At 44.4% G+C, this 27,708-nt stretch overlaps 2 protein-coding genes across 2 annotated transcripts in view; one reads left to right on the top strand and one right to left on the bottom strand.

Moving 5' to 3' along the window:
- CCDC158 (coiled-coil domain containing 158) overlaps nt 1–9,251 on the top strand; it is a 62,607-nt gene extending 53,356 nt beyond the window's left edge. Inside the window, exons 21-23 of the mRNA XM_052642213.1 lie at nt 3,446–3,604; nt 6,883–6,990; nt 9,175–9,251. Coding sequence (XP_052498173.1) covers nt 3,446–3,604; nt 6,883–6,990; nt 9,175–9,251 — 344 coding nt within the window. The remainder of the gene's footprint in view (nt 1–3,445; nt 3,605–6,882; nt 6,991–9,174) is intronic.
- Nucleotides 9,252–11,014: 1,763 nt separating this feature from the next.
- On the bottom strand, nt 11,015–16,757 carry STBD1 (starch binding domain 1). The gene is made up of 2 exons (XM_052641947.1): nt 16,562–16,757; nt 11,015–13,815 (listed from the first exon to the last, which is right to left on the bottom strand). Exons 1-2 carry the CDS (start codon nt 16,752–16,754, stop codon nt 13,007–13,009), a joined length of 1,002 nt encoding a protein of 333 aa, XP_052497907.1. The 5' UTR covers nt 16,755–16,757; the 3' UTR covers nt 11,015–13,006.
- Nucleotides 16,758–27,708: the final 10,951 nt, after the last annotated feature.

Genomic DNA, 27,708 nt, shown 5'->3' with positions numbered 1-27,708 from the left:
TGCTTGTCCTTCACCATCTACCAGACTTTGCTCAAATTCATGTCAATAGAGTCAGAGATGCTATCCAACCATCTCATCCCCTGCTGCCCACTTCTTCTCCTGTCCTCAACATTCCTAGCATCAGGGTCTTTTCCAATGAGTCAGCTCTTCGAATCAGGTGGCCAAAGTATTGGAGCTTTAACTTCAGCATCCGTCCTTCCAGTGAATATTCAGAGTTGATTTCCTTTGGGATTGACTGGTTTGATCTCCTTGCTCTTCAAGGGACTCTAAAGAGTCTTCCCCACACCACAATTTGAAGGCATCAATTTTTCAGTGCTCAGCCTTCTTTATGGTCCAACTCTTACATCCATACATGACTACTGGGGAAAAAACCATAGCTTTGACTATACAGACATTTGTCAGCAAAGTGATGTCTCTGCTTTTTAATATGCTGTCTAGGCTCATCATCAGAGAAGGTAATAGCACCCCACTCCAGTACTCTTGCCTGGAAAATCCCATGGACAGAGGAGCCTGGTAGGCTGTAGTCCATGGGGTCGCTAAGAGTCAGACACGACTGAGCGACTTCACTTTCACTTTTCACTTTCATGCATTGGAGAAGGAAATGGCAACCCACTCCAGTGTTCTTGCCTGGAGGATCCCAGGGACGGGGGAGCCTGGTACCCAGCTTGTACATCAAGAAGTTCTCGGTTCACATACTGCTGAAGCCTAGCTTGAAGGATTTTGAGCATAACCTTACTAGCATGCAAAATGAATGCAGTTGTATGATACTTGGAGTATTCTTTGACACTGCGCTTCTTTGGGATTGGAATGAAAACACTGACCCTTTCCAGTCCTGTGGCCATTGCTGAGTTTTCCAGACTTGCTGACATATTGAGTGTAGCACTTTTACAGCATCATCTTTTAGGACTTGAAATAGCTCAGTTGGAATTCCATCACCTCCACTATCATTGTTTGCAGTCATACTTCCTAAGGCCCACTTGACTTCAGACTCCAGGATGTCTGGCTCTAGGTGAGTGACCACACCATCGTGATTAGTCAGGTCATTAAGACCTTTTTTGTATAGTTCTTCTGTGTATTCTCTCCACCTCTTCTTAATATCTTCTGCTTTTGTTAAGTTCTTACCGTTCCTGTCCTTTATCATGCCCGCCCTTGCATGAAATGTTCCCCTGATCTCTCCAATTTTCTTTAAGCAATCTCTAGTCTTTCCCATTCTATTTTTTTTTTTTTTTTCTACTTCTTTGCATTGTTCACTGAGGAAGGCCTTCTTATCTCTTCTTGCTGTTCTCTGGAATGCTGCATTCAGTGGGATGCATCTTTCCCTTTTTCCCTTGCTTTTGTTTCTCTTCTTTCCTCAGCTATTTGTAAAGCCTCCTCCGACAACTACTTAGCCTTTTTGCATTTCTTTTTTTGGGTGGGATGATTTTGGTCACTGCCTCCTATACAGCGTTACAAATCCCTGTCCATAGTTTTTCAGGCACTCTGTCTACCAGATCTAATCCCTTGAGTCTATTCATCAAGTCCACTGTAAGGGACAAAATCATAAGGGATTTGATTTAGGTCATACCTGAATAGATTAGTGGTTGCCCTTATTTTCTTCAATTTAAACCTGAATTTTGCAATAAGGAGCTCATGGTTTGAGCCACAGTCAGCTCCAGGTCTTGTTTTTGCTGACTATATAGAGCTTCTCCATCTTTGTCTGCAAAGAACATAATCAATCTGATTTTGGTATTGACCATCTGGTGATGTCCATGTGTAGAGTCTTCTCTTGTGTTGTTGGAAGAAGGTTTTTGCTATGAGCAGTGTGTTCTCTTGTCAAAACTCTGTTAGCCTTTGCCCTGCTTCATTTTGTACTCCAAGCCCAAATTTGCCTGTTACTGCAGGTATCTCTTGACGTCCCACGTTTGCACTCTAATCTCCTATGATGAAAAGGACATCTTTTTTCTGGTGTTAGTTCTGGAGGGTCTTGTAAGTCTTCATAAAACTGGTCAACTTCAGCTTCTTCAGCATCAGTGGTTGGGGTATAGATTTGGATTACTGTGATGTTGAATGGTTTGCCTTGGAGACGAACCAGGATCATTCCGTCATTTTTAAGATCACACCCAAGTACTGCATTTCAGACTCTTTTGTTGACTACGAGGGCTACTCCATTTCTCCTAAGGGATTGTTGCCCACAGTAGTAGATATCATGGTCATCTGAATTAAATTTGCCCATTCCAGTCCATTTTAGTTCACTGATTCCTAAAATGTCAATGTTCACTCTTGCCAGCTCCTGCTTCACCATGTCCAATTTACCTTGATTCACGGACCTAACACTCCAGGTTCCTTTGAGATATTGTTCTCTATAGCATCAGACTTTACTTCCATCACCAGCCACATCTGCAGCTGAGCATTATTTCCACTTTGGCCCAGCCACTTCATTCGTTCTGAAGCTATTAGTAATTGCCCTCTTCTCTTCCCCAGTAGTGTATCGGACACCTTCAAACCTGAGGGGTTCATCTTCCAGTGTCTCATCTTTTTGTCTTTTCATACTGTTCATGGGGTTCTCATGGCAGGAATACTGGAGTGGTTTGCCATTTCCTCCTCCAGTGGACCACGTTTGTCAGAACTCTTCACTATGACCCATCTGTCTTGGGTGGCCTGCACAGCTTGGCTCACAGCTTCACTGAGTTAGGCAAGCCCTTTTGCTACAACAAGGCTGTGATCCATGAAGGGAGTCTCCTCATATGCTTGGTTATTTTTATTGTATGACAAACATATACGAACATATACGAAAAACCATTTCAGACTTAGACAATGCTTTCAGACTTAGAATAAGATTGCCTTCTTCCAGAGAAAATTCATGCTTGCCTCTGGTACTCAACCATACCAGCAATCCCAGATCAATTTAATCCAATCAGGAATTAAGCTAATTTGAGGATAGACCTCTGGAGAAGGCAATGGCACCCCACTCCAGTACTCTTGCCTGGAAAATCCCATGGACAGAGGAGCCTGGTGGGCTGCAGTCCATGGGGTCACGAAGTCGGACACGACTGAGCAACTTCACTTTCACTTTTCACTTTCATGCATTGGAGAAGGAAATGGTAACCCACTCCAGTGTTCTTGCCTGGAGGATCCCAGGGATGGGGGAGCCTGGTGGGCTGCCGTCTATGGGGTCGCACAGAGTCGGACACAACTGAAGCGACTTAGCAGCAGCAGCAGAAAATAGACCTCAGGACCCACAAGGGCAGGCTCAGTTCCTTATTCCTAGGATGTACCCCATTTCACTTCCAATTCAAAGTCTTGGGCTTTACCAGAACACACCCCACCCACATGATTGGAAACATTTTCTCATGAGAGTTTGATTTTTTGAGGGGTGTAACATGCTATTTTTATTTTTATTTTATTTTTTTTACATGCTATTTTTAAATAACTGTGTCCTTTAACTTTTGTCCTTATAAAATTTTAGGAAGTCCATCTGTGAAAAATTCAGCTTCCCGTTCATTCCATTCTTCTCCTAAGAAGTCTCCAGTCCACTCACTCCTAACTAGTTCGGTTGAGGATTCCATAGGTTCCTCACCACAGTATAGATCTACCAAACCTGTTCATTCACCTGATTCTGTTAAAGGTAAGAATGACCTGATTTCACTGATGAGATTGTTTTCCTACTCTGGTGATTTAAAAGTTCTTTTTCATAATTAGATTTAATAAAGTTTCATATGGTGTTCTTATAGGTACACTCCGATTGATGCTGTTTGGTGGGTGTGTGTTTAAGTGGGTCTTATTTATTTATTTATTTGTCTTAGTTAAATAGAATAATTATTAATGCACACATACATATACCTTAATAAATAAACATAGATATTATAGATAAATATCTCTTTCTCTGACATGAATAATGATCTTTTTCTCTATTTTATAAGATTTTGGGTCTTCTTGTAAATGCTGAGAATGAATGACTTTTCTTATTTCAGTTCAGTCGTTCAGTCATGTCCTACTCTCTGCGAAATCATGAACTGCAGCACACCAGGCCTCCCTGTCCATCACCAACTCCCAGAGTATACCCAAACCCATGTCCACTGAGTCAGAGATGCCATCAAACCATCTCATCCTCTGTTGTCCCCTTCTCCTCCTCCCCTCAATCCTTCCCAGCATCAGGGTCTTTTCCAGTGAGTCAGCTCTTCACATCAGGTGGCCAAAGTATTGAAGTTTCAGCTTCAACATCAGTCCTACCAGTGAACGCCCAGGACTGATCTCCTTTAGGATGGACTGGTTGGATCTCCTTGCAGTCCAAGGGACTCTCAAGAGTCTTCTCCAACACCCCAGTTCAAAAGCATCAATTCTTTGGCGCTCAGCTTTCTTTATAGTCCAACTCTCACATCCATACATGACTACTGGAAAAACCATAACCTTGACTAGATGGACCTTTGTTGACGAAGTAATATCTCTGATTTTTAATATGCTGTCTGCTGCTGCTGCTAAGTCACTTCAGTCGTGTCCGACTCTGTGCAACCCCATAGACGGCAGCCCACCAGGCTCCCCCGTCCCTGGGATTCTCCAGGCAAGATCACTGGAGTGGGTTGCCATTTCCTTCTCCAATGCATGAAAGAGAAAAGTGAAAAGGAAGTCACTCAGTCGTGTCTGACTCTTCGCAACCCCATGGACAGCAGCCCACCAGGCTCCTCTGTCCATGGGATTCTCCAGGCAAGCGTCCTGGAATGGGGTGCCATTGCCTTCTCTGAATATGCTGTCTAGGTTGGTCATAACTTTCCTTCTAAGGAGCAAGCGTCTTTTAATTTCATGGCTTTGGTCACCATCTGCAGTGATTTTGGAGCCCAGAAGAATGAAGTCAGTCACTGTTTCCCCATCTATTTGCCATGAAGTTATGAGACCAGATGCCATGATCTTAGTTTTCTCAATGTTGAGCTTTAAGCCAGCTTTTTCACTGTCCTCTTTTCACTTTCATCAAGAGGCTCTTTAGTTCTTCTTCACTTTCTGCCATAAGGGTGGTGTCATCTGCATATCTGAGGTTATTGGTATTTCTCCCAGCAATCTTGATTCCAGCTTGTGCTTCGAATTATGTGTTTTCTGTCTCTGTAAGTGCAAGTATCTGTTATAAAAACTTACCAAAGTGTCCTTATTTCTAAAATTTTGAGTTCATTTATTATTAATAAAGACAGGTGAGAAAAAATGATTTGCTTTAGAATAAGCCTGAAAAAATGGAAGTGGACATTAAGTATATATAAATGCTGAATTGAGCTTGAAATGTTTTTCATCATATATGACATCAGTGCTCTCTGGCATCATTCTCTTTGATAAGAGGTAAATTAGCCAAGTTGTTGCATCACTGTTAAGTCAGTTCCTGGTCTTTTGAAATTCTCTGCCTAACATATTTTTAGATCCTAAAAAAAAGAAAAATCAGGACTTAATCATACCTTTTAGCACATTTTCTTTTTTTGTCATCTTTTTCTGCATCTGGGTCCTCCTTCATCTCTTATACTTCTAAATTCTCTAATTAAAAAAAAAAATTTGCTGTGCTGTGCTTAAGTTGCTCAGTCTTGTACAACTCTCTGCCGCCCCATAGACTGCAGCCTGGAGAAGGGCATGGCAACCCACTCCAGTATTCTTGCCTGGAGAATCCCATGGACAGAGGAGCTTGGCGGGCTACATTCCATCATGGGGTCCCAAAGAGTCAGACACAACTGAGCGACTAAGCACAGCGCAGCACAGACTGTAGCCCGCCAGGCTCCTCTGTCCATGGGATTCTCCAGGCAGGAATACTGGAGTGAGTAGCCATGCCCTCCTCCAGGGGATCTCCCCAGCCCAGGGATCGAACCCAGGTCTCGCCCATTATAGGCGGATTCTTGACCACCTGAGCCACCAGGGAAGCCCAGTTACATCCTGATGACAACAGTGATTATTGCAGGAGCAGAACAGTGCCGCTGGGCACCTCACTATTGGTTTGTGGTTACATAATGGAAGATCCCCTGAAGAAGGGAATGGCTACCCACTCCAGTATTCTGGCCTAGAGAATTCCATGGACTGTATAGTCCACGGGGTCGTAAAGAGTCTCAGACACGACCGAGCAACTTTCACTTTCACTTTCAATACCATGGCATTTTCTTTTTCGTTCCCTGTTGTCAGATATTTGTTAAACATGTTTTACATTGTTTACATTAAAAATCTCTCAGTGAGAAATTATTTTTTACTTCTTGAACAAAAATAATTCCTAGATGATTGCCTTTAAAATCATCTTTAAAAAGTAAAAGAGTGTTTTCTTGATAGGAAAATGAGGTATCAAAATATTTTCAAGATTATACAGCAAGTCAGAGACTAAGCTCGAAATTAAAATCTGTGATTGACAGCCAGTATGTTTTGGAGGTTGACAAAGCATAGCGTACTTATCTGAGAATAGTTCCCAGGCTTCTAGCACCTCCTCAGTTGCTGCTGCCACATTTCTCCTAGGTTCCTTGTGGCCGTGTCAGCGTCCATGCTGCTCCTGCAATATAATACTGTCCTCATTCAGGTGACAACAACTGAAACGGGCACTTGGCCTCACACATTCAAAAATGTTTCCAGTGCCAGTATTAAATCTCACTCTTCCAAACACTTAAGTTACTAGGACTACACAGGTTTGGAATGAAAAGCTGTCATTTAAAATGTAGGACGTATCATTAAACTTGAAGTGTTCTTCCCACTCGTCCCGCTTAATGCTGTGTGGTTACAGACTAGTAAATCAGATTGGTTTGAAACAAAATCATGTAAGCTAGTATTGCAATATTTGGATACAGTATTTCTTTATTTTAAAATAGTGGTTTAAAGCTTCCATTAACCCGTCATTGGAAGATTTCTAAAATGAAATATCAGATAGACTTTTAATATCACATCTAAGCAATTTTCTAACAGCTTCACAGTCTCAGCCAATAGAAACAACCGGAAAGACATGCAGGAAGCTCCAAACCAGACTGGAAAGCTTGCAAACTCTGGTAGAAGATTTACAGATGAAGAACCAAGGTACGGGGCACGTTTTTGGAGAGATCATCCTAGCTCAGAAGAATACTCAGCCTTCCTTTCAGGTTAAGCCTCTTAACTGTAGATCCACTGAAACGGATACACAACAGGCAATTCAGAAACCTCAGTCAGAATGTAAGAGTCTTCACCATGACTAATGCCTGGATTAACAGTGTGACCTTGGACAGGTCGCTTTAGCCCTCCTCTTTCATCTAATAGGGACGATAATATTGCTGACCAGCCCTCAGCAGGACATATGTTCTGAGTGGCTGAGTTCACATGACACTTTACCATACACTGTCTTTCTTGTCCTTTCAGGTCTGTAGATGAACATTTGTATGACAGTAGCAAGCATAAGGTGGCAGTTAATAGCCAGATAACAAAACAACAGTATTTACCCTTATAGAAGATTTAAATTACCATGGGCAGACTGTGCCACCCAATGAATCACTAAATAAATAAAGCTAAACTATGTCTAAATGTGGACTTCCATATGTCTACATAAACTAGAGCTATTTGAACGAGAAATTGTATTCTACAGATGATAGACAACTTTTGGGACATGAATTCTAAGTGGATATTCCCATGAATTCAGGAGGCTATCATGTGTTATGATTTCCTGATATAAATCCATGAATCCAGGAGATTTTGTCAGAGAGAAATTAATTTTGGAGTATACATGTTATTCTTATTTCATCTCTAGAAAATAATACAATCTTGCCAGATGAAGATAATAACTTTCAAAAAATCGTGTAAAAATAAATTTAACCTTATTATAATAATAGTTGTTATTAGCATTTATTGAGCAATTATCAGCTGTGTGCCAGGCGCTGTGTGCCAGGCCCTGTATGCAGTGTCTTGTTTGTGAGCTTCACAACACTGTGAGGTGCATGCTAATATCTTGTCATTTGGTAAGGAGGAAGCTGAAGATCACAGTCAATAAGTTCTAAGTCACACAACGAGTAGTGTATCTCTGCAATTTTTGACCCCAAAATCCACATTTTTAATGTATTAAAAGCTAAATTGTTACTAAAGAAAATCAACAAATTCTTTTTGATAACTCCAGATGTCTGTGTATATAAACGTAAAGAAAAACATTTGATTTTAAGTGTATCATAACTTTTTAGAGGAAGATTCCTTATCTTATTGGCCCCATTTTTATTCACACTGTGACTTATATTTCTGACTATCTGACTAATCCTACCATGTAATAATCCAAGTGGAAAACATGTTATATTTGTTAAAAAATTTTTTTCTAATCTTTTTATTGGATGCATTGTCTCGGTGACATGTCTCTTGGAAATTATGAAAGATATTTTGGAGAGAATGTGGGGAACATTTATCAAAATTTAAAGTACATGTATTCTCTGACCCAGAAACTCCACTTCCAGCAATTTATTCTGCAAGAAAAGTTGCACACACAAAAGTCTATTTGCAGAAGTATTTCTTATAGCAGTGTTTATAAGCAAAAATAAGGAAGCAACTTTAAAAAGTTTATTTATTAACATGTTGGTACATCCACACAATGTAATACTGTGCTGTCATAACAAAACATGAGCTGAACTGGAAAGATATTGACATTTTAAGTGAATGAAAGCAAGCTGCAGAATGATTTATACCACATTGCCATTTTTGTAAAGAAGAAAACTTCTGTGTGTGTGTGTGTGTGTGTATGTACTTGTGAAGATATTCACTAAAATGTTTATAGTGATGACCTAGGGAGAAGGAGGTTCAATACACTGAGGGAATAAAAACAAAGAATGATTTTTATCTCTCTGTGTACCCTTCTGAGGTGTTCAGATTATTTACAATTAGTGTGTATTACTTCTGGAACAATAATTATCATGTTATTATTTATTTGGCCACACAGTGCTGCTTCCCTGACCGGGAATTGAACCCATACCCTTGGCAGTGAAAGCACAGCATCCTAACCATTGGACCATCAGGGAATTCCCTATCATGTTGATTGAAAACAACTAAAAGAGCAAAGATTTACCCTCAGCTCTGGGTCATAATTAAAGTCTTTTTAAAAAATGTGCTACTTTGCAGTTTTTAAGAACTTTTTGAGCTCCGCATGTATCTTTTCTATGGTAGCAAGCTGACCTTTTAAGAAATACATAATAGAAGTATGTATTTAAAGCCTGAGTATATGTTACTTTTCTAACTTTGTTTTATCAACATTTTCAGCAATGTCTTCAATGATCAGAAATCAAGAAAAGAGAATACAGAAAGTGAAAGACCAGGAAAAAATGTTACTAAAATGATACATTGCTTGCCTATTCTTTACAGAGAGATGATGCCCAATTAATTGTGGTGTTACTTATAATTCATGCCCTGTGTACTTTTTTCTTTTTATGTGAAAATTTAATAAAAGATATCCTATCCTGTCCTGTAAGCTCTATTTTAAAATAAACTATTCTTGAATACTCTCTTAGTAAAACTTAAAGCAGTACTAGCTAGATGTGAATGTACCTTACAGGTATCAATCCATGCTAATACCAGTGTGTTGAAATAATTACTTTTTTTTTTTTTAATTATCTTTACTGGTGCTGAGGCAATTTTTTTCAGCTTAAAATTTTCATTTTACATGAAAGTAAAAGATGGGGTATAATGCCCAGACAGAAGGACAAACTCCAAGGTCTTGACTGGATTCTTTCTGTGACCCTGAACTCGGTGTTCTGTCAATATCAGTGAGTGTTAATCACAGAACAGAACATTGGGGCCTGTAATCAAAACTTTTGGAGAAGTTTCTCTTTTTGCATATTAATAACTAGAAGGAAAGAGATAAAAGGCTCGCTATTCTTCAGCCAGTGGGTAACTTCTGTAGATCGAATGGATTCAGTCCGCTTTAAGTAGTGTTTCATAAATGAGTGGGGTTTGTATGTGAAATATTTTCCAACACCAATACCCAGTTCTCTGTGGACACCAACTGGGTGTCTGTGAGTCAGTTCAATTCTGACACTAACTACCTGGAGTTAGTGTCTGATTCTACAGACTTAAGAGCCCAGTCCCTCAAGACTAGGGCTTCCCAGGTGGCCCAGCAATAAAGAATCCGCCTGCCAATGCAGGAAATGTGAGTTCGATACCTGGGTCAGGAAGATGCCCTGGAGAAAGAAATGGCAACCCACTCCAGGATTCTTGCCTGGGAAATCCCATGGACAGAGGACCCTGGTGGGCTACAGTCCAAGAGGTTGCAAAAGAGCTGAACACAGCAACTAACCAACAACAACCCACAAGACAGCCCCCACTTTATTGCAAGTCCTGGGCCACCTGTAGTTTTTGACTGGCTATAAATTGGGGAGTTCCTGCATCCCCCTCTAAAGTTTCAATAATTTGCTAGAACTGATCACAGAAGTCAGGAAACTGCTTTACTTAACTATTATGGTTTATTATAAAGGAGTAACTCAGGAACAGGCAAACAACACGTGCACAGAGCAAGACATGGATGGGGGTGTGGCACTTCCATGCCCTCTCAGGGCTCCCAGCCCCTTGATGGATCCTCCCACCCAGAAGCTCATTAAGTGCCATCATTCAAGAGTGTCTCCAGAGCTTCATCTCTGGCCCCCTCCCCAGCCTGGAGATTGGTGTGTGGGGCTGAAAGTGGCAAGCCTGCGATCCCACTTGGTCTCTCTGGTGGCCAGCCGTGACCTGAGGCTGTCTAGGGGCCCCACCTAAGTCACCTCACTAGCAGAACCTCAGGCATGGTCTAAGGGGCCGCATAATGAATAACAGAAGATACTACCATCTCTCAGGAAATTATCAGGAACAAAGACCAAATGTATTTATTATCCTACAGGATGGGAACCCAATGAAAGGAGACCAGAACAGATACAAAAATGTTTAAATTGTGTCAGGGACAACAGAAACAATTTACAGAAGCCAGCCTGTCTAAAAAAAAAACAAAGCCCGTGTTCCCCTCCCCCAGTACAGACGTCCCTGAGAAACTGCAGCCCTGCTAATGGCTCTGTTCCCAGCAAACCGCCCCCCCCCCCCCACCGCCCCCCTCCAATCTACATATAGCCGCCTGACCGGGCCTCAGTAATGACACCAGGACACAGCCGTCTGGGGCAGCCTCTGGCCCTGAGTTCTAGTGGAGTCTTTTATTTCCCTTTCCACGGACTGGTTACAGAGGAGAGGGAGGTCCTAGGGGACAGAGGAGCCACAGGACAGAGGCCTGGGTGACGATCTGCAGGGAAAGCAGCCCTCCAGCCAGGAGCGCCCACTGCTGTTTAGTGAGCGGGGCTTAAGCACTGTGGGGCCTGTGACAGCAGGTGACGCTCAGCCTAATAAGTGCAGATGCCAAGTCTTCCCACGGCCCTCCCACTTTTCCCTCTAAGCACATCTGATTTTAAATGAGTTTCAAAAATGTAAAATTTAGTATTAATATGTATCTCTTAAATCAGCTGGCTTTACTGAAAGATTTTTACTTCATCAGATAATGATAAAATAGCTAGTGACAGAACTCTCAACAGGTTTTTCCTATAAATTGTTCTACTTTTAACTTTACCTAATAGAAACGCTTGGGTATTCTATGTAGTAAAAGTCAGTGTCTTCTGAAGACCTGACTGGAAGGAATATAAAATTCCATTATGAAGTTTGTAAAAAAAAAAAAAAAAAAAAGTGTGTGTGTGTGAATTAAAGGAAAAGTATTCTGAGCCAAAAAAGTTACTGAAGCACTTTCTAACACTATCTTCAGTTGAGTTGATGCTCTTTTTAGCAAAGACCATCCAGGATTAAATGTCGTTTTGCCAATAAATATTACACTTAATAAAAAGTTGTTTTAACATAGAATTTTCAAGTACGGGCATGCACAATATCCTTCCAAACAAAGGGAAAGTTTTAAAAGAAATATTCTAAAGCTTTAAAGGGAAGAGAACAGGATATATGCCTCTTGATGTTTGCCCTTTTTTCTGTGTCATTAGTGAAGAAAAATATTCGTATTTTATTTTACATCTAATCGGTTATGGTACTAAGACTTATACAAATAATTCAGACATTTAATAAAGATACTAAACTCAGGTTTTATTATTTTTTTCAGTTATAATGGCTAAGTTTAAAAGGTTGTTTCTTCCCAGGGCAAAGATGTATTTCTGTATCACTCTCCTGTTACAGCTTTGTTACCCAAGATCGTCACCGACATGAAGAGGGAAGACAGTGAAATGATTGCTGTGGGACCATCCATCTGTGAGCCCAAATCTGCTGTGAGACGAGCAGTGGGGCAAGACAGTCCTCCAAAGGCCCTTCCAGGAAATGATGGGGCGCCCCACCCTCGAGTGGGCTGTGCCTAGCCCCCAGCCCTCTAAGAGGCATCAGTCAGACCACCTTGCTCAGCATCCACCATAACCCCCTTCGTCTTCTCTTTCCTCTTGGACTGCTCCCAGTAAAAGACTGATTAGGCCCCTGTTTCTACACCAGCCTTTGATCATTAAGACAAAAACATACTTGCTACTTTCAAACCATACATGGCAAGTAAAATCAAGCAAAAAAAAAAAAAAAAAAATTGGGAAATCTTAACGCAATGCTTCATACCCTGGCTAATCACATCTAGTGACCAGATATTTTCTCATCACAGTTCCATATGGTGCTAATGATTTTTAAATATAAAATGTGTAAGAGAGCATTTCTCCAGCTGCACCAGTAGGAAATCTGCTCTTTTTGAATAAGGCTTGTTTTACTCCCCTGGTCTAAGAATCACTGAAAGGCTCAAGTCTAAACCCTGCACAGTTAAGTTGGTTTCTGTGCTCCCTGACCACTGCACACTTAGCCAAGCCACTCCCCAAGACAACCAAGCCCTAAAGTAATGATGGATCAGCATAAATCCATCCAGCAATGCCACAGGAAATGCCATGCTCACTGGAAGCACTATACACATTAGACAAAAGCCACTAGCAAATTTGAAACAAGTCTGAGGGGTTAGATTTGAAGTTACACTTCCTTCATTTTAAACTATTCCAGGTGCTCCACGACCTTAGCTCCTTCCATGTTCTCCCATAGTCCCTCGGCCGTTTGTCAAAGCAATTCAGTGAATTCCCCACCACCTGTGAACCACTTTATCCTCACGACCAGTCTCCAAGAATCTATTGCTGCATTCTTCCCAACGAGCAACTTCTCCGTTCTCTACCACCACAAACTTCCACTCCACCACCGTGTCTGCCGGCAGGGACACAGAACGAGACCAGAACCCATCCCTGCCGCACTGGAGTGGGATGTAAGCATTCCATCTCCCAAGACTCTCGTGGTCTCCAGTTACGGCGATGAACTGCACACCCGCACTTGTGATATAATGGACCTGGAACCTGACACTAACTTGACGACGCTCTTTCTGACCTCTTGTTTCCACCAGCATGCTTCTGTCCCAGTCCTTTCCCTGCTTAGAGCTTAACACTGGAGACCCAAGACCATCACCCAAACCAACATCTCCCCAGGACGAGTGCCGAGACACCATCTCCCAGTCCTCACGGTCAGCCTGGGTCTGACTGTCCAGCTGTGCAGGGCTCACTTCTTTCGCTCTGCCCAGGAGCAGGTTGCTGGAGGGAAACTTCTCTGCCAAACATGGAACTGCTTTGGAAGGTGTCTCTTGGCCTTTTTGCAATCCCCGTTCTCCCATAGGAGATCCAAGGCTTTCGTGTCTTGAAACGTCAGAGTTACCAGTCTCAGAGGTAGGTAGAGATTCCGTGTCTGGAAACGGGCCAGAAGGAACATGCGCTCTCGAACTGTCAGGGTTACCAGCTTCTCCAGAAGGACTCTGCTGTCTCCATGCTGCTCCTGGCAGGTCACCGGGACCTTTGGTCTCAGAAACCAAACACCCGTTGCTTTCTTGAAGATGCTCTTAAAAAAACAAAAGGAAAAATGTAATAGTGTTTGGGCAGTTCAGTAAGTTAGGTTGAGGAAATAGGCTTAGTTATTAAAGACTCCACTACTAATCTATCTGCAGTTCACAAAATTTGTCTCTATTAAAATCAAGTACTTAATTACCTAGTGCATTCCTAACATCATGCTCTAAGAACACACATATCCAATAACAAGGGGCTTCCCTGGTGCCTCAGATGGTAAAGAATCTGCCTGCAATGCAAGAGACCCAGGTTCAATCCCTGGGTGAGGAAGATGCCCTGGAGGAGGGCGTGGCAACCCACTCCAGTATTCTTGCCTGGAGAAACCCTTGGACAGAGGAACCTGGCAGGCTACAGTCCACTGGGGTCACAAAGAATCAGACGTGACTGAGCAACTAGGCAAAGCACATCCAATAATGAAAGGCATATCCAGGAGTGCCAGTATACCAGCACAAGAGTGTAAACAAGATGGCAAGCTGTAGAGGCGGATGTGTAACCCTGTCATGGTCCTGGATCTCTGCAGTGCAGGCCATACTGGCATGCAATCAAGTCAAGTTGTTTGGCTCCTATCATCAAAAAATGCTGTCCAGCCTGTGTGATGAAGAGCTACACAGTTACCCTGCAAACCAGAAGAGCACGCCTTCCCTCCCAGGGACTGTGTGTGGGTCAGGCATTGGTGATCATAGTGTGGACAGGCCAGCAGCAGCTGTCACTCTGGCAGAATATGAAGGACAGCAGTGCATCCCTGGGCAAGGGGTGGAGGTGGGGGAACAGGGCTGGATTCTCCTTGCCAGCTCCGTGTACATTAGGAGCCTCTTCAACAAAACACAGGCTATTTAGTTAAAGTAACTTCCCTGGTGGCTCAGAAGGTAAAGAATCTGCCTGCAATGTGGTAGCTCCTGCTGCTGCTAAGTTGCTTCAGTTGTATCCGACTCTGTGCGACCCCACAGACGGCAGCCCACTAGGCTCCTCTGTCCCTGGGATTCTCCTGGCAAGAATACTGGAGTGGGTTGCCATTTCCTTTTCCAAAGCATGAAAGTGAAAAGTGAAAGTGAAGGCCCTCAGTCATGTCCAACTCTTCCAGACCCCATGGACTGTAGCCTACCAGGTTCCTCCGTCCATGGGATTTTCCAGGCAAGAGTACTGCAGTGGGTTGCCATTGCCTTCTCCAGCAATGTGGTAGACCCAGGTTCAGTCCCTGGGTTGGGAAGATCCCCTGGAGAAGGAAACGGCAACCCACTCCAGTATTCTTGCCTAGGAAGTCCCATGGACAGAGAAGGCTGGCTACAGTCCATGGGTGTCACAAAGAGTCGGACACGACTGAGGGACTAACACTTTAACTGAAAACTCAGCTTACTTCTTGGCCACCTCATTGATAGTCCAAAGAGCTTCCTACAAGATCTCCAGAGCCATTCAATCAGTATAAATGGGGGATGGGAATGGGAAGAGGGAGATCTTGTTTAATTGTCTCTCTTTAATAGTTGACTCATTGGAAAAGACTCTGATGCTGGGAGGGATTGGGGGCAGGAGGAGAAGGGGGCGAAAGAGGACGAGATGGCTGGATGGCATCACTGACTCGATGGACGTGCGTCTGAGTGAACTCCGGGAGTTGGTGATGGACAGGGAGGCCTGGCGCGCTGCAATTCATGGGGTCGCAAAGAGTCGGACACGACTGAGCGACTGAACTGAAGTGAACTGAATGGTGGGGTTGGAAGTGAGGCATAAACAAAAATTACTTTGAATTCCCAGTCTCTCCACCTGAAACAGGAAGCTGGCTTTCAGGGAAAAGAAGACCAATGAGCTCTCTGCAGGAAAGACAGAGAGGCAGATTTATCAAGTGGCTACACATGAACACCACTCCACTAAAAATAAAGTTTACAGATGTCATTTTCACTAGGCTGGAATCCAGGGATGGGCAGCTTGCCAAGGGAGGGCGCTGGAAGGTAAGTTTTTCTGCCGAGTCTCTTATTTGCCCAGCACATGGGGTCTAAAGCGCAGATGTCTAAACCTAGATGTCAATTCTGTTCCTCGGAGTTGGGGCCGCTACTAAGTGTGCCTCTTCCCTGGGGTTTTAGACAATCGTGCCCTGCTACAGTGAGCATGGGGGAGGGCGGACAGCTCCGAAATCTGCTGCCAGCGAGCCGCCCCAGGGTTTTAGCCGAGACCTTCATGGCCAGACTCCAGCCTGAACTTTGCCTCCCTGAGAGAGGCGTCCAGTGAGTGGGGGTGGTCATTGCTCCGGTGTTCCCAAACGCGGTTCTTCCCTGGGGTAAGGGATAGGAGGACATGAGGCTATGGGATTGGGACTGAGATGAGACAGTGTCCCTGCTGAGATAGACGCGGGAGGGTCGGAGGATCTCTTAACCCTAAGCACCCCTTTCCGAAGGCCCGGAAGGGGCGCCGCCGCTGCAGCCGTCTGCACTGCACCAAGCGCCGCCGAGCGGAGGAGCCCATCCTCGCCGGAGGAGCAGGGGCAGGAGCCAAGAGCAGCGACTCTGTGGGGCGCGCCCCTTGACAAACCGTCTGGGCATCTTCAGGGCCTTGGCGGGGGCGAGCACCCCGCCCCGAGCGTGCGCACCAGCCGGGGAAAATGCGGAGCGCGGCGAGGGTCGCGATCCGAGTAGAGGAAGCTAGTCCCCGGAAAAGGACTGCTAGAAAAGCTCCAGGTGGATCCCTCCCGCTCCCCCGAGGAACTTCAAAGCCCCCTGGCAGATCTGCCCAGGAGACACAAGGAGGAAGAATACCTGGTTTGGCAGAAGGTCCGGGGCTCAGTCCGCCGCCGCCACCGCCCTGATCGCCCGGAGCCGCAGCCTCCCTTGGGGGGGCGTCCTTCCTCTGCTCCGCATTCCCCTCCTTTCCCGAGTCCCGCAGCAGCCAAACGAAAAGCGCTCCGGCCAGACCCCCTCCGACCAGCAGGGCGGACCAGACGGCGCCCATGACTGAGAGGCCGCGGCTGCGGGAGACGACGGCGACCGAGACGGGGGCTCAGGTCACGCAGGAAGAGCCACACCTCCCCAGCCCGCTCCAACCTTTTACGGTCCCCCCCGGTGGCGGGCGCTGCCGCGCGCAGCCCAGCCCTCCGCCACTAAGACTCAACTTTCCCAGCCCCGCCCCGGGGCTGCAGCCCAGGCTCCGGCGCGGCGGACCCGCGAGCGCCCTCCTTCTCCCTGTCTTTCAACCCCGCCAGTTGCCGGCGGCTGGGAGCACACGGCGCCGAGTTCCAAGTGCCTCCTGCATGCGCGAAGAACCCAAGGGCGCACGGCTCCAGCGCGCAAACCCGCGCCTGCCCCGCCGCTTTCCCTTCCGGCTCCCGCGGCGGTCAGGCCCGACTCTCTGAGCCGGGCATCTCCTCACAAACAGTAGCAGTGCGGCCGCACAGAGGCCGGCGCTTCCAGGAACTTCGAATCGGGAGAGGCTGTGTTATGTCTCGCACCAGCGGGGCTGGGGCTAGGATGGGAGAGGCAGCTTGGTCGGGTGGGGTGGGAAGACCCGGAGTACAGCGGGGCGCGGTGGAAGCTTCATTCTGCCTCCAGTTAGCTGCGCTTCACCTCCCCGAGCCTCCGCCTCCTCTCCTGTAAAAGAAAAGTGTTGGACTGACACCCTTCCATTATATATACCCGTCACGTCTACCGCATCCAGTCATTTTTTCTTACCCGATTTCTTTTAGGGTGCGTGGTTGTCACAAAATGCGTGCCTTCCTGGCCGGACGGGAGGTTGCCCAGAGGCAAGCCTCTACAGATGGCTTTATTAATTAAAAAAAAAAAAAGCAACCGTCTTTATTAAGCGCTGTCGGTGTGCCAGAAATTTAATGTATGCATAGACAAATGCATACAGACCAAGGATCCTGGAACTAAGTTATACACATTTCTTTCTAAATTTACACCTCTGCTGACCTGATGGCTTCACACACTGACTACAAGCCATTGGGTTCCCATGTTTGTATCTGCAGTGAGCCTTTTCCTCGACCTACACAAGTGTGGCTCAGCTGGTAAGGAATCTGCCTGCAATGCGAGAGGCCTGGGTTCGATCCCTGGCCTGGAGAAGGCGGCTACCCATTCCAGTATTCTGGCCTGGAGAATTCCATAGACTGTACAGTCCATGGGGTTGCAAAGAGTCGGACACGACTGAGTGACTTTCACTTTTCACACAACTCCACACCCAACTACCAAGGCCACAGCCGGCAGACATCCGCCTTGAAATAATTACTAACACGTGGCTCTTATAAAACAGATCATTCAAACGCGCCCCAGGCTCAAGCCGATAGCAGCGCCTGACGGGCCGCGAGACTCAGCTAGTAGTTACAGGTGCTGGCGCCTTGGCGCACATAGATCACAGCCCCTGCCATCAAAACGGAGAGGGGAGAGGAAAGTTGAGGAAGGGGGCCACACCAACCCAAGCTCCTCGCTAGTGCTGCATGCTAAGTCATTCTGTTGTGTCCGACTCCTTGCCACCCTATGGACTGTAGCCCACCAGGCTCCTCTGTCCATGGGATTCTCCAGGCAAGAATACTGGAGTGGGTTGCCATGCCCTCCTCCAGGGGGTCTTTCCGACCCAGGGATCGAACCAGTGTTCCTTATGCCTCCTGCACTGGCAAACTCGTTCTTTACCACTAGGGCCACCTGGGGAGCCCCCAGGATGCTATATGCTAGTAGACGTCTCAACCCCAGTTCACTCAAATCTAACACCCCTAGACCCACTACTTGCCCTGACTTCCTCATCTCGGTAAAAGGCAACCGCATTTCTCCTTTTCACCCCCTCTCAAAGTAGGCAGTAGCAAAGTCTGCTTTCTTCAAAATACCTTCAAAATTCTTCTCTCCAAAGTGAGTGCCACCCTTCCCACCCCCCCAACCCCACCCCCGCCCCTGCCCCGCGCCAAATTCTCCAAGCAAGGCTTCAGCAATATGTGAACTGTGAACTTCCAGATGTTCAAACTGGTTTTAGAAAAGGCAGAGGAACCAGGGATCAAATTGCCAACATCCGCTGGATCATCGAAAAAGCAAGAGAGTTCCAGAAAAACGTCTATTTCTGCTTCATTGACTATGCAAAGCCTTTGACTGTGTGGATCACAATAAACTGTGGGAAAATTCTTCAACAGATGGGAATACCAGACCACCTGACCTGCCTCCTGAGAAATCTGTATGCAGGTCAAGAAGCAACAGTTAGAATTGGACATGAAACCGTCTTTATTAAGCGCTGTCGGTGTGCCAGAAATTTCAAATAGGTTCCAAATAGGAAAAGGAGTATGTCAAGGGTGTATATTGTCACCCTGCTTATTTAACTTATATGCAGAGTACATCATGAGAAACGCTGGGCTGGATGAAGCACAAGCTGGAATCAAGATTGCCAGGAGAAATACCAATAATCTCAGATATGCAGATGACACCACCCTTATGGCAGAAAGTGAAGAAGAACTAAAGAGCCTCTTGATGAAAGTGAAAGAGGAGAGTGAAAAAGTTGGCTTAAAGCTCAACATTCAGAAAGCTAAGATCATGGCATCCGTTCCCATCACTTCATGGCAAATAGATGGGGAAACAATAGAAACAGTGGCTGACTATTTTGGGGGGGGGGCCAAAATCACTGCAGATGGTGACTGAAGCCATGAAATTAAACGACGCTTACCCCTTGGAAGGAAAGTTATGACCAACCTAGACAGCATATTAAAAAGCAGAGACATTACTTTGCCAACAAAGGACCATCTAGTCAAAGCTATGGTTTTTCCAGCAGTCATGTATGGATGTGAGAGTTGGATTATAAAGAAAGCTGAGCACAGAAGAATTGATGCTTTTGAACTGTGGTGTTGGAGAAGACTTTTGAGAGTCCCTTGGACTGCAAGGAGATCCAACCAGTCTATCCTAAAGGAGATCAGTCCTGAGTGTTCATTGGAAGGACTGATGTTGAAGCTGAAACTCCAATACTTTGGCCACCTGATGCGGAGAGCTGACTCATTGGAAAAGACCCTGATGCTGGGAAAGATTGAGGGCAGGAGGAGAAGGGGACGACAGAGTATGAGATGGTTGGATGGCATCACTGACTCAATGGACATGAGTTTGGGTAAACTCCGGGAGTTGGTGATGGACTGGCGTGCTGCAGTCCATGGGGTCGCAAAGAATCAGACACGACTGAGTGACTGAAATGAACTGAACTCTTTATGGACTCTTACTAATTGCTTCTTATAAGACTATTATAGGTCAAACTTTTAATAGAATTTCATAGAATAATTTAGGATTATTTCATCTCCTTTTGTCAAAGTGAAACATATCATACATAGGCTGTTTATAAATTTTATAAACTCAAGCCAATAGAGTGACTTTACAAATAATATGAAAATCCCTGAACATTTCCCTCTTTTTTCTCACTGATAACTTTAGCTACTGCTTCATCACTTAGTTTTTTTTTTTATCAATGTGCTAATGAATGAAATTCCAGAAGATCTATAAAATCCTAGAATGCAAGGCCTGCTATTCAATTCTGATACATAGAAGACTCTTAGTCAAGGTTGATTGTTGTCATCAATTACTATTTCATTTATTAAAAATATAAGGAAGAAAGACATAATTCTCCCCAACTTATCAGGATTCTATTTACATTGTAAAAAGAATTGTATTAGGTTTATCATGCATCATTTTTAGAGAATATTATTTATTTGGATTTTCTAAACTTAAATGTTGACTCATCGATTTCTGTGTTGCTGTTTTAAAATATATATATTCCACTCACTATCATATTTTGTTAAAAGTCTACAGCCACATATTCTAAAAACATTCTTATAGCACTAACAATACTGTATTTATCACTATACAATTTCACAATAATGCTCTTTGCTTCTACACAGATCTTGAAGCCTAAGAAGATGGAAAGAAAAAAGAGTGGCAGTTTCAGTAGGATGAGGGAGGAAGATGAATGAGTTCTGTTGAGACAGGTTCAGTTTGAGGTACTATCAGGACATTGGGACTGGGGGGTCTATAGTTTAAGAAGAGGGTCAGGGCTGGAGATATTGGAAATTCCTCACAGGTAGGTGGCAGTTAAATCATGGTTAGACACTAATGTTTCAGAGGGAAAACAAAAGAATGAGCCTAACTTTAGCCCTTGGCATAATTGCAAGAAAGATTGAAAGGCTGCCTCCATATTGCTACCTATTTGCAATTATGTCTTGATGATATGTTTTAGGGGCCATAATGAATTGCCCATTTTCTAACTGATTATTATTCTATTAAATGGAGTATAAATAGACAGAGATGGATATTTTAAAGTTATTTATATATTTAAGTTTATATATATATATATATATATATATATATATATATATATAAACTCAGTTGTGTCCGACTCTTTGTAACCCTATGGACTGTAGCCCCACCGGGCTCCTCCATCCTTGGGATTTGCCACGCAAGAATACTGGAGTGGGTAGCCATTTCCTTCTCCAGGTGATCTTCCTGATGCAGGGATCGAACTCCTGTCTCCCGCTTTACAGGCAAACTCTTTACCATCTGAGCCAACAGGGAATCCTTTATATATATAAATATATATTTAAGTTTATATAAAATAAATATACTTGTCACCAGCAAAACCCCACTGGAATCCCCAAGAAAAACAAGATGGAATCTAGGTGATACTGTCTAACCTCTTCCTTAACTTAAGCTAGCTTAGCCTAGCTTCACTTGCTTATGGAGGGCCACAGACAAAGAGCTTGCATCTGGCACACGCGATAGGAGTGCACAGCCCAGAACCACTGTGCATGATGGTGGCAGGGCTTGTGCAGAGACACCAAGTGAGCACCGCAATCTGAAACAGCACGGCTGTGCCTGCCTAATGAGAACTCTACCCCTACATCTCCCCTCCACTCCCCAGTGTCAGGACCCTATAAAACTGCCTTGCCCACAGGGAGAGCTGTGCTCTGGAGCAGAAGCCCTTACCTCCCCATGCTCTGATCAAAGAATACAATTTCCCTTTGCTTCTGAACCAAGCTCTCAATCTTATTCTGTGGGCCTATAGCACACAGAGCAGGTGGATCCTAGCTGGGGCCTGACTCCAGAGGGTGGATAACATATACATGTTTATATAAATTTTTCTCCTTTAACTTGTACAGGAAAAGATTGCTCACTCCCAGGGTCTTGTTGCAGGGCAGGGATAAAAGAGGGTGGGAGAGAAAAGCTAGGACAAGAGAGGTTCAGGAGCTTTATTTGCAAAGTCAGGTACAGAGAACAGTGGGGGAAGGTGGCATAGGGAAAAGGGGGTTATCACTCAGCAAAGCCTAGTGGATAGAAGGCTGAGAAAAAAAACCAATTGGATTTGGCCTCAAAGATGTCCTTGGTGGCTCTGCAGTGTTTGTGGAAGTGAGGGCTTGCTTTGGAAGGCTGAGGGGTGAAGGTGGTGAAGGCTGACTTGGAGGGAACTCTCTCTGGAGAAACCTGGAGGCTTAGGGTAGGAGAGAAATTGAAGTATCACTTGAGAAGAGAAACAGACCCAAGGGAAGCTCTTCCAGCCTGAGAGACACCTGGCACATTTGTAAGCAGGAGCGAGCCAGGGGCGACCTGCAGGAAGACATGAGGAGGAAGGACAGGAAGTCCTTGGTGGAGATTCCATGCGAAGAAGGAAAGGCAGGGTCAAGAACACCAGTAGAAAGGGCGGCCTCGGAGGAAAGGAGGGGAGGAAACAGGCAGGAAAAAAGAAAAGAAGGAACGAAAGAAACATTTTGAGATACAAAGGGGGCCATAGGTGAGGTTATCTATCAGCTAAATGAGAGAAAGGAAATCCAGGCATAGTTTTAAGGGAAGGAGAGCTGGTAGGAAGGAAGTGGCTGTTGGGGAAGAGGTTGCCTTGGGAGTCCTGTGGATTCTTCCATCACAGGCCTGTTGTGTTGCTCCCTACCTATCACTCCCAGTGCCCATGCCCCCATTCAGACCATACCATCCTCCTGCACCTCCCTCCCCTCTGGTTGCAATCCATTCAGCAGCCACTCCTGTTTAATCCTCAATGCACAGCTCAGAGCAGAGCATCTTCTCTGTCTACCAGGTTAAATCCAACCCCATTTCAGCCTTCAAGGTCTCCATGACACAACCCAACAGGCCTTGCTCTTACCGTTAATCTATACTCTAGCCCTATGGGCACTCTGTTGCAAGAGCCGTTGCTCATTGGTCTAGACATTTCCCCAAAGCCAAGTCCTTCCATGAAACTTTTTTCCAGCCCCTAATCCTAGTCCCAGCCACAGCCCCCAGATTTATATGCCATTCTTTTCTTTGATTACATATTGTAATGCTCTTAGAGCAAACCTTGAGCTTTTCTCTTATGGTATAATTATTTTTGTAGTTTATCTCATCCCTGTGTTAGATCGTACACCCCTGAGGGGTCAGAGTTTGTTTATTCTTTGTATTCCCCAGAATGCAGAGTCTGTTATGTAATAAGCATTTCTATTGTCTTTGTTCATTGAATGCCTAGTACATATTGGCCCTGAGCTAAGTGCTTTATAAGGATGATCTCATGTTAAATCCCCGAGAGGAATAATCTGCCCAAGGTCAAACAGCTGGTAAGTGACCAAGCCAGGATTTGAACCCAGTGTTCTTGACCTCCCAGGACTCATGCTTGAAACTCTAGCTACATTGCCCCCTAATACTTTTAAATCATGTCCAAATTTCAAAGCTTACATTTTAGGAGTGTGCAAATTTGGATATGTGATACTAGACAATCCCCCTGGTAGTATTCCAACATTTATGGTAAATTTCAGCCTTGCTCTTGGTTTGTAAGTCCTCTTCACAAGCCCTCACCTTGTAGAAGAAACATCCACCACCAGCACCTGTCCGTTGCTGTCAAGCCTCTGGCTCCAGCTACTCCACATAACATTAACCACAAGTCAAACCTTTCTGCAAAGCAGTCAACATTGGAGTTGCCCAGTTTCAGATTTCACAGGGACATTTTCTAAATGCAACTGTTTGCAAACCTCTGACTCATCTTGGTTCCCAGAATAGACTCAAGGCTGAGATCTCTTGGGTTGAATGATGAAACCCTGCGAGCAAAGGAAAACCTGTGCCAGGAGAACAAGTTCACTACGTAGAGAAAAATAAAGTTAGATTACTACTTTGTACCACGTAGAATGGTGGACTCCAGATGGAATGAAGTCCTAAATGTAAATGCTAAAACTACTACTAATAGAACAAATTCCAAGAGACTGTCATTGTAATACTGCATAATGTGTGTGCGTGCCTGCTCAGGCGTGTCTGACTTTTTGCAACCCCATGGACTGTAGCCTGCTAGGCTCCTCTGTCCATGGGATTTTCCAGGCAAGAATACTGGAGTAGATTGCCATTTCCTTCTCCAAGAGATCGTAGTGTGTGTGCCTGAGTGCTAAGTCACTTCAGTTGTGTCCAACTTTTTGCAACCCTATGGACTGTTGCCCTCCAGGCTCTGCTGTCTATGGATTCTCCAGGCAAGAATACTTGAATGGGTAGCCATGCTCTCTCCTCCAGGGGATCTTCCCAACCCAGGGATCAAACTTGAGGTTCTTCTGTCTCCTGCATTGGCAGGCAGATTCTTTACCACTAGCGCCACTTGGGAAGCCCAGAGAATCTTAACAGAAGAGGCCAAAAAATTTCTTGACCTCATCAAAATAAGGCTATCTGGTCAGTGAGATAGCAGACAGCAGACAGCAGATAGATTCATGTGGGGAGCAGGTTTTTGTGTTGTTAAAACTGACAAGGCATTAATATGTATATATATGATGAACTCATACAAACTGATCCAAAAAAAAGACATGAGATCCAGTATAAAATCAAGAAGGGATGCTTTACCTTGGTGCCAGGAACATAATAGGCACTCAGGGTAATTTTTGGTTGAATAAATGAATGACTAACAAAAAGACACAAAAATGCTCAAATTTATTAGTAGTCAGATAAATGCAAATTAAAGCAATGATGTTACACCATCTTACATCCCCCTGAAAGGCAACTATTAGAGAGATGTGATGCTATTGATGTGACGATGAAAGGGAAAGACACTCAGTTATGTCCAACTCTTTGCGACCCCATGGACTATAAAGTCCATGGAATTCTCCAGGCCAGAATACTGGAGTGGGTAGCCTTTCCCTTCTCCAGGGGATCTTCCCAACCCAGGGATCAAACCCAGGTCTCCCACATTGCAGGCGGATTCTTTACCAGCTGAGCCACCAGGGAAGCCCAGTGGCTACAGTAAACAGGGCCAAATAATCTAGAGAACAATCTGGAAGAATTTTGTGAAATTACGTATATGTATACCCCAGGACCAGCAATCCCACTCCTGAGCATGTATGGTCCAGAGAAACTTTGGACAAGACTGCAAGGGGACACATGTGTTATTTGGGGTAATGGTAAGTTCAAGGCCACCTAGCTGCCCATCACGGGCAAATAGTAAGTAAAACATAGTGGATGCTAATAAAATGCTATGAAATCATTAGGACAGTGAACTTGATCTATACAACAATGTAATTAAATCTTAAATACATATTAGTGACTAAAATGTAGGAAGTGATAATATTTCTAGTACAATAACATTTATGTACATTGAAAATACATATATGCTCTCATAATAACAGTCTTTAGGTTTAAAAGTGTAGGCTTAAGGCCAATTCTTTTTTAAAAATTTTATTGAAGTGTAGTTGATTTACAGTGTTGTGTTAATTTCTGTTGTACAGCAAAATATTCAGTTATACATATTCTTTTCCACTATGGTTTATCATAGGATATTGAGTATAGTTTCCTGTGTAGGACCTTGTTGTTCATCTGCTAAGGCCAGTTCTTAAACAGATTAAAGGGAGTATCTCTGTTGGGTGAAAGGGTAGGAATGGGCTTTGGAATAAAGGGGAATAAATAAGTAAATAACCAGAGAAGGGCCTTCACAGACCAATGAGAAGCATAGCTCTGAACGAAGATTTCTCAAACTTGAGTGAGTGGAGAAAGCACTGGAGATGTTGCTAAGTGCGGATTCCTATTCAGCAAGTCTGGGATTCTGCCTTTGCAACAAGCTGCCAATTGATAATGATGCTGCTGGTGTGTAGACTTGACTTTAAGCAGCAAAGAGACTAAGGAGTAAGGTTAATTCAGAAGCTTTAAGGAGGATGAGAGGCGATCAGGAAGGGAAAAACAGAAACCATTAAGTGTGGTGTTGGGGCACCCGGGCTTCCCAGGCAGCTCAGATGGTAAACAATCTGCCCACAATTGCAGAAGACCCAGGTTTGATCCCTGGGTTGGGAAGATCCCCTAGAGAAGGAAATGGCTACCAAGAAAGAGGAGCCTGGCAGGCCACAGTCCATAGGGTCGCAAAGACACAACTGAGCTACTAACATTTTCACTTTCACTGGGGGCTCCCAGAGCAGGGTAGTAGGGCCAGAACACAGAAAGAGGAACAGCCAGTAGGCACTCTCTGCCACTTCTAATCCGTCATGTCAGGCCAGGCCACACATGCCGACCCTCCACCCAAGAGGGAACAATTCAAATAATTGTAGTAGGGAATGAAAGATGCTCACTCCCACCAGGTGCCAACGGTTAAGGAAGTAAATATAGATCAGAGTCTTCCTCAGCCTCCCCCTCCAAAGCCATGCCTGCACCACCAGCCCAGCAGAACTGCTGTCAGTTATCCTCAGTTCTGGAATCTCACTGATCACCATTAGATCATCCATCACTCACCATGTTATCTTCTTTGATTACTTGTTAATGGTGTGTCTCCCACACTAGAGAATAGGCTCATGAGCAGGGAATGTGTAGATTTTTCCCTAAGGAGTCCTACAGAGTGCCTAAAGTCCTACATAGTCAGGCCTCAAACTGTACATTTATTGAATGAATGAATATCAGAAACAGTGAAACACCAAGAATGTATTACCAAAATACAAGAGATGAATGTCCTGAAAAAATGTTTTTAAAGAATTAACAGTTATATTCTTGGGACAGAGTGAAGTAGATTAGAAAAGGGTGTGTGTGTGTGTGAGAGTGAAGTAGATTAGAAAAGGGTGTGTGTATGTGTGTGTGAGTGTCGCTCACTCGTGTTTGACTCTTTGCGATCCCATGGACTATAGCCTGCCAGGTTTCTCTGTCCATAGGGATTCTCCAGGCAAAAATACTGGAATGAGTTGCTATGCCCTCTTCCAGGGGATCTTCCCAACCCAGGGATTGAACCCAGGTCTCCTGCATTGCAGGCGGATTCTTTACTGCCTGAGCCCCCAGGGAAGCCCTAGAAAAGAATATACCTAAGCAAAACCATGATTAGGGCAAAGTTTGAAGTGACCATTATCCGGTTTCTTGTCTTCTTCCTCTTTTCAGTATTCTTCTCTAACTGCCTCCTGGTCCCACCCAACCATGGCACTGTTCATGTATTGGTATCTGATAAAATGTGTCAAAAAGAAAGTTGATGGGTCATCGATACCTGACAGTGGATTTGCTTGATATTTTAAAATCTAGAGGGAGAACAAACTAAAGGAATAAATTTTTCAAGGAAGAATTGTGTACACTGGGCATCTGCCTAGGAGGGGTAGTGAGGGAAGTGGGGCTTCTCCAGCCCTCCTCATCAAAATATGCAGAACCGCCTGCCCTAGGAAGCAGGTCCTCCTACAGCACGAGGAAGTCTGCTCAGTGCTATGTGACAGCCCGGGTGGGAGGAGGGTTTGGGGAGTTGCTGGCCTTAGACTATGACATACATACTTAGATATGTATGGAGGAGTTGCTCTGCTGTGTACCTGAAACTATTACAACATTGCTAATTGGCTATACTCCAATAAAATAAAAAGTTGAAAAAAAGAAAGTAAGTCCCATGTTTTCACTCATGCACCAGGAAAAAGATGGGCTAAGTCACACAGAAATACAACAGACCAAAATAATTTCTTAAATGGCCAAAGTCACCAATAATAAAAAAAATTAAAACAAGATACCAATTT

The sequence above is a fragment of the Budorcas taxicolor genome, chromosome 6 (assembly GCF_023091745.1).
Source record: "Budorcas taxicolor isolate Tak-1 chromosome 6, Takin1.1, whole genome shotgun sequence".
NCBI lineage: Eukaryota > Metazoa > Chordata > Mammalia > Artiodactyla > Bovidae > Budorcas > Budorcas taxicolor.
This window is presented reverse-complemented; position numbering and strand designations above follow the sequence as displayed.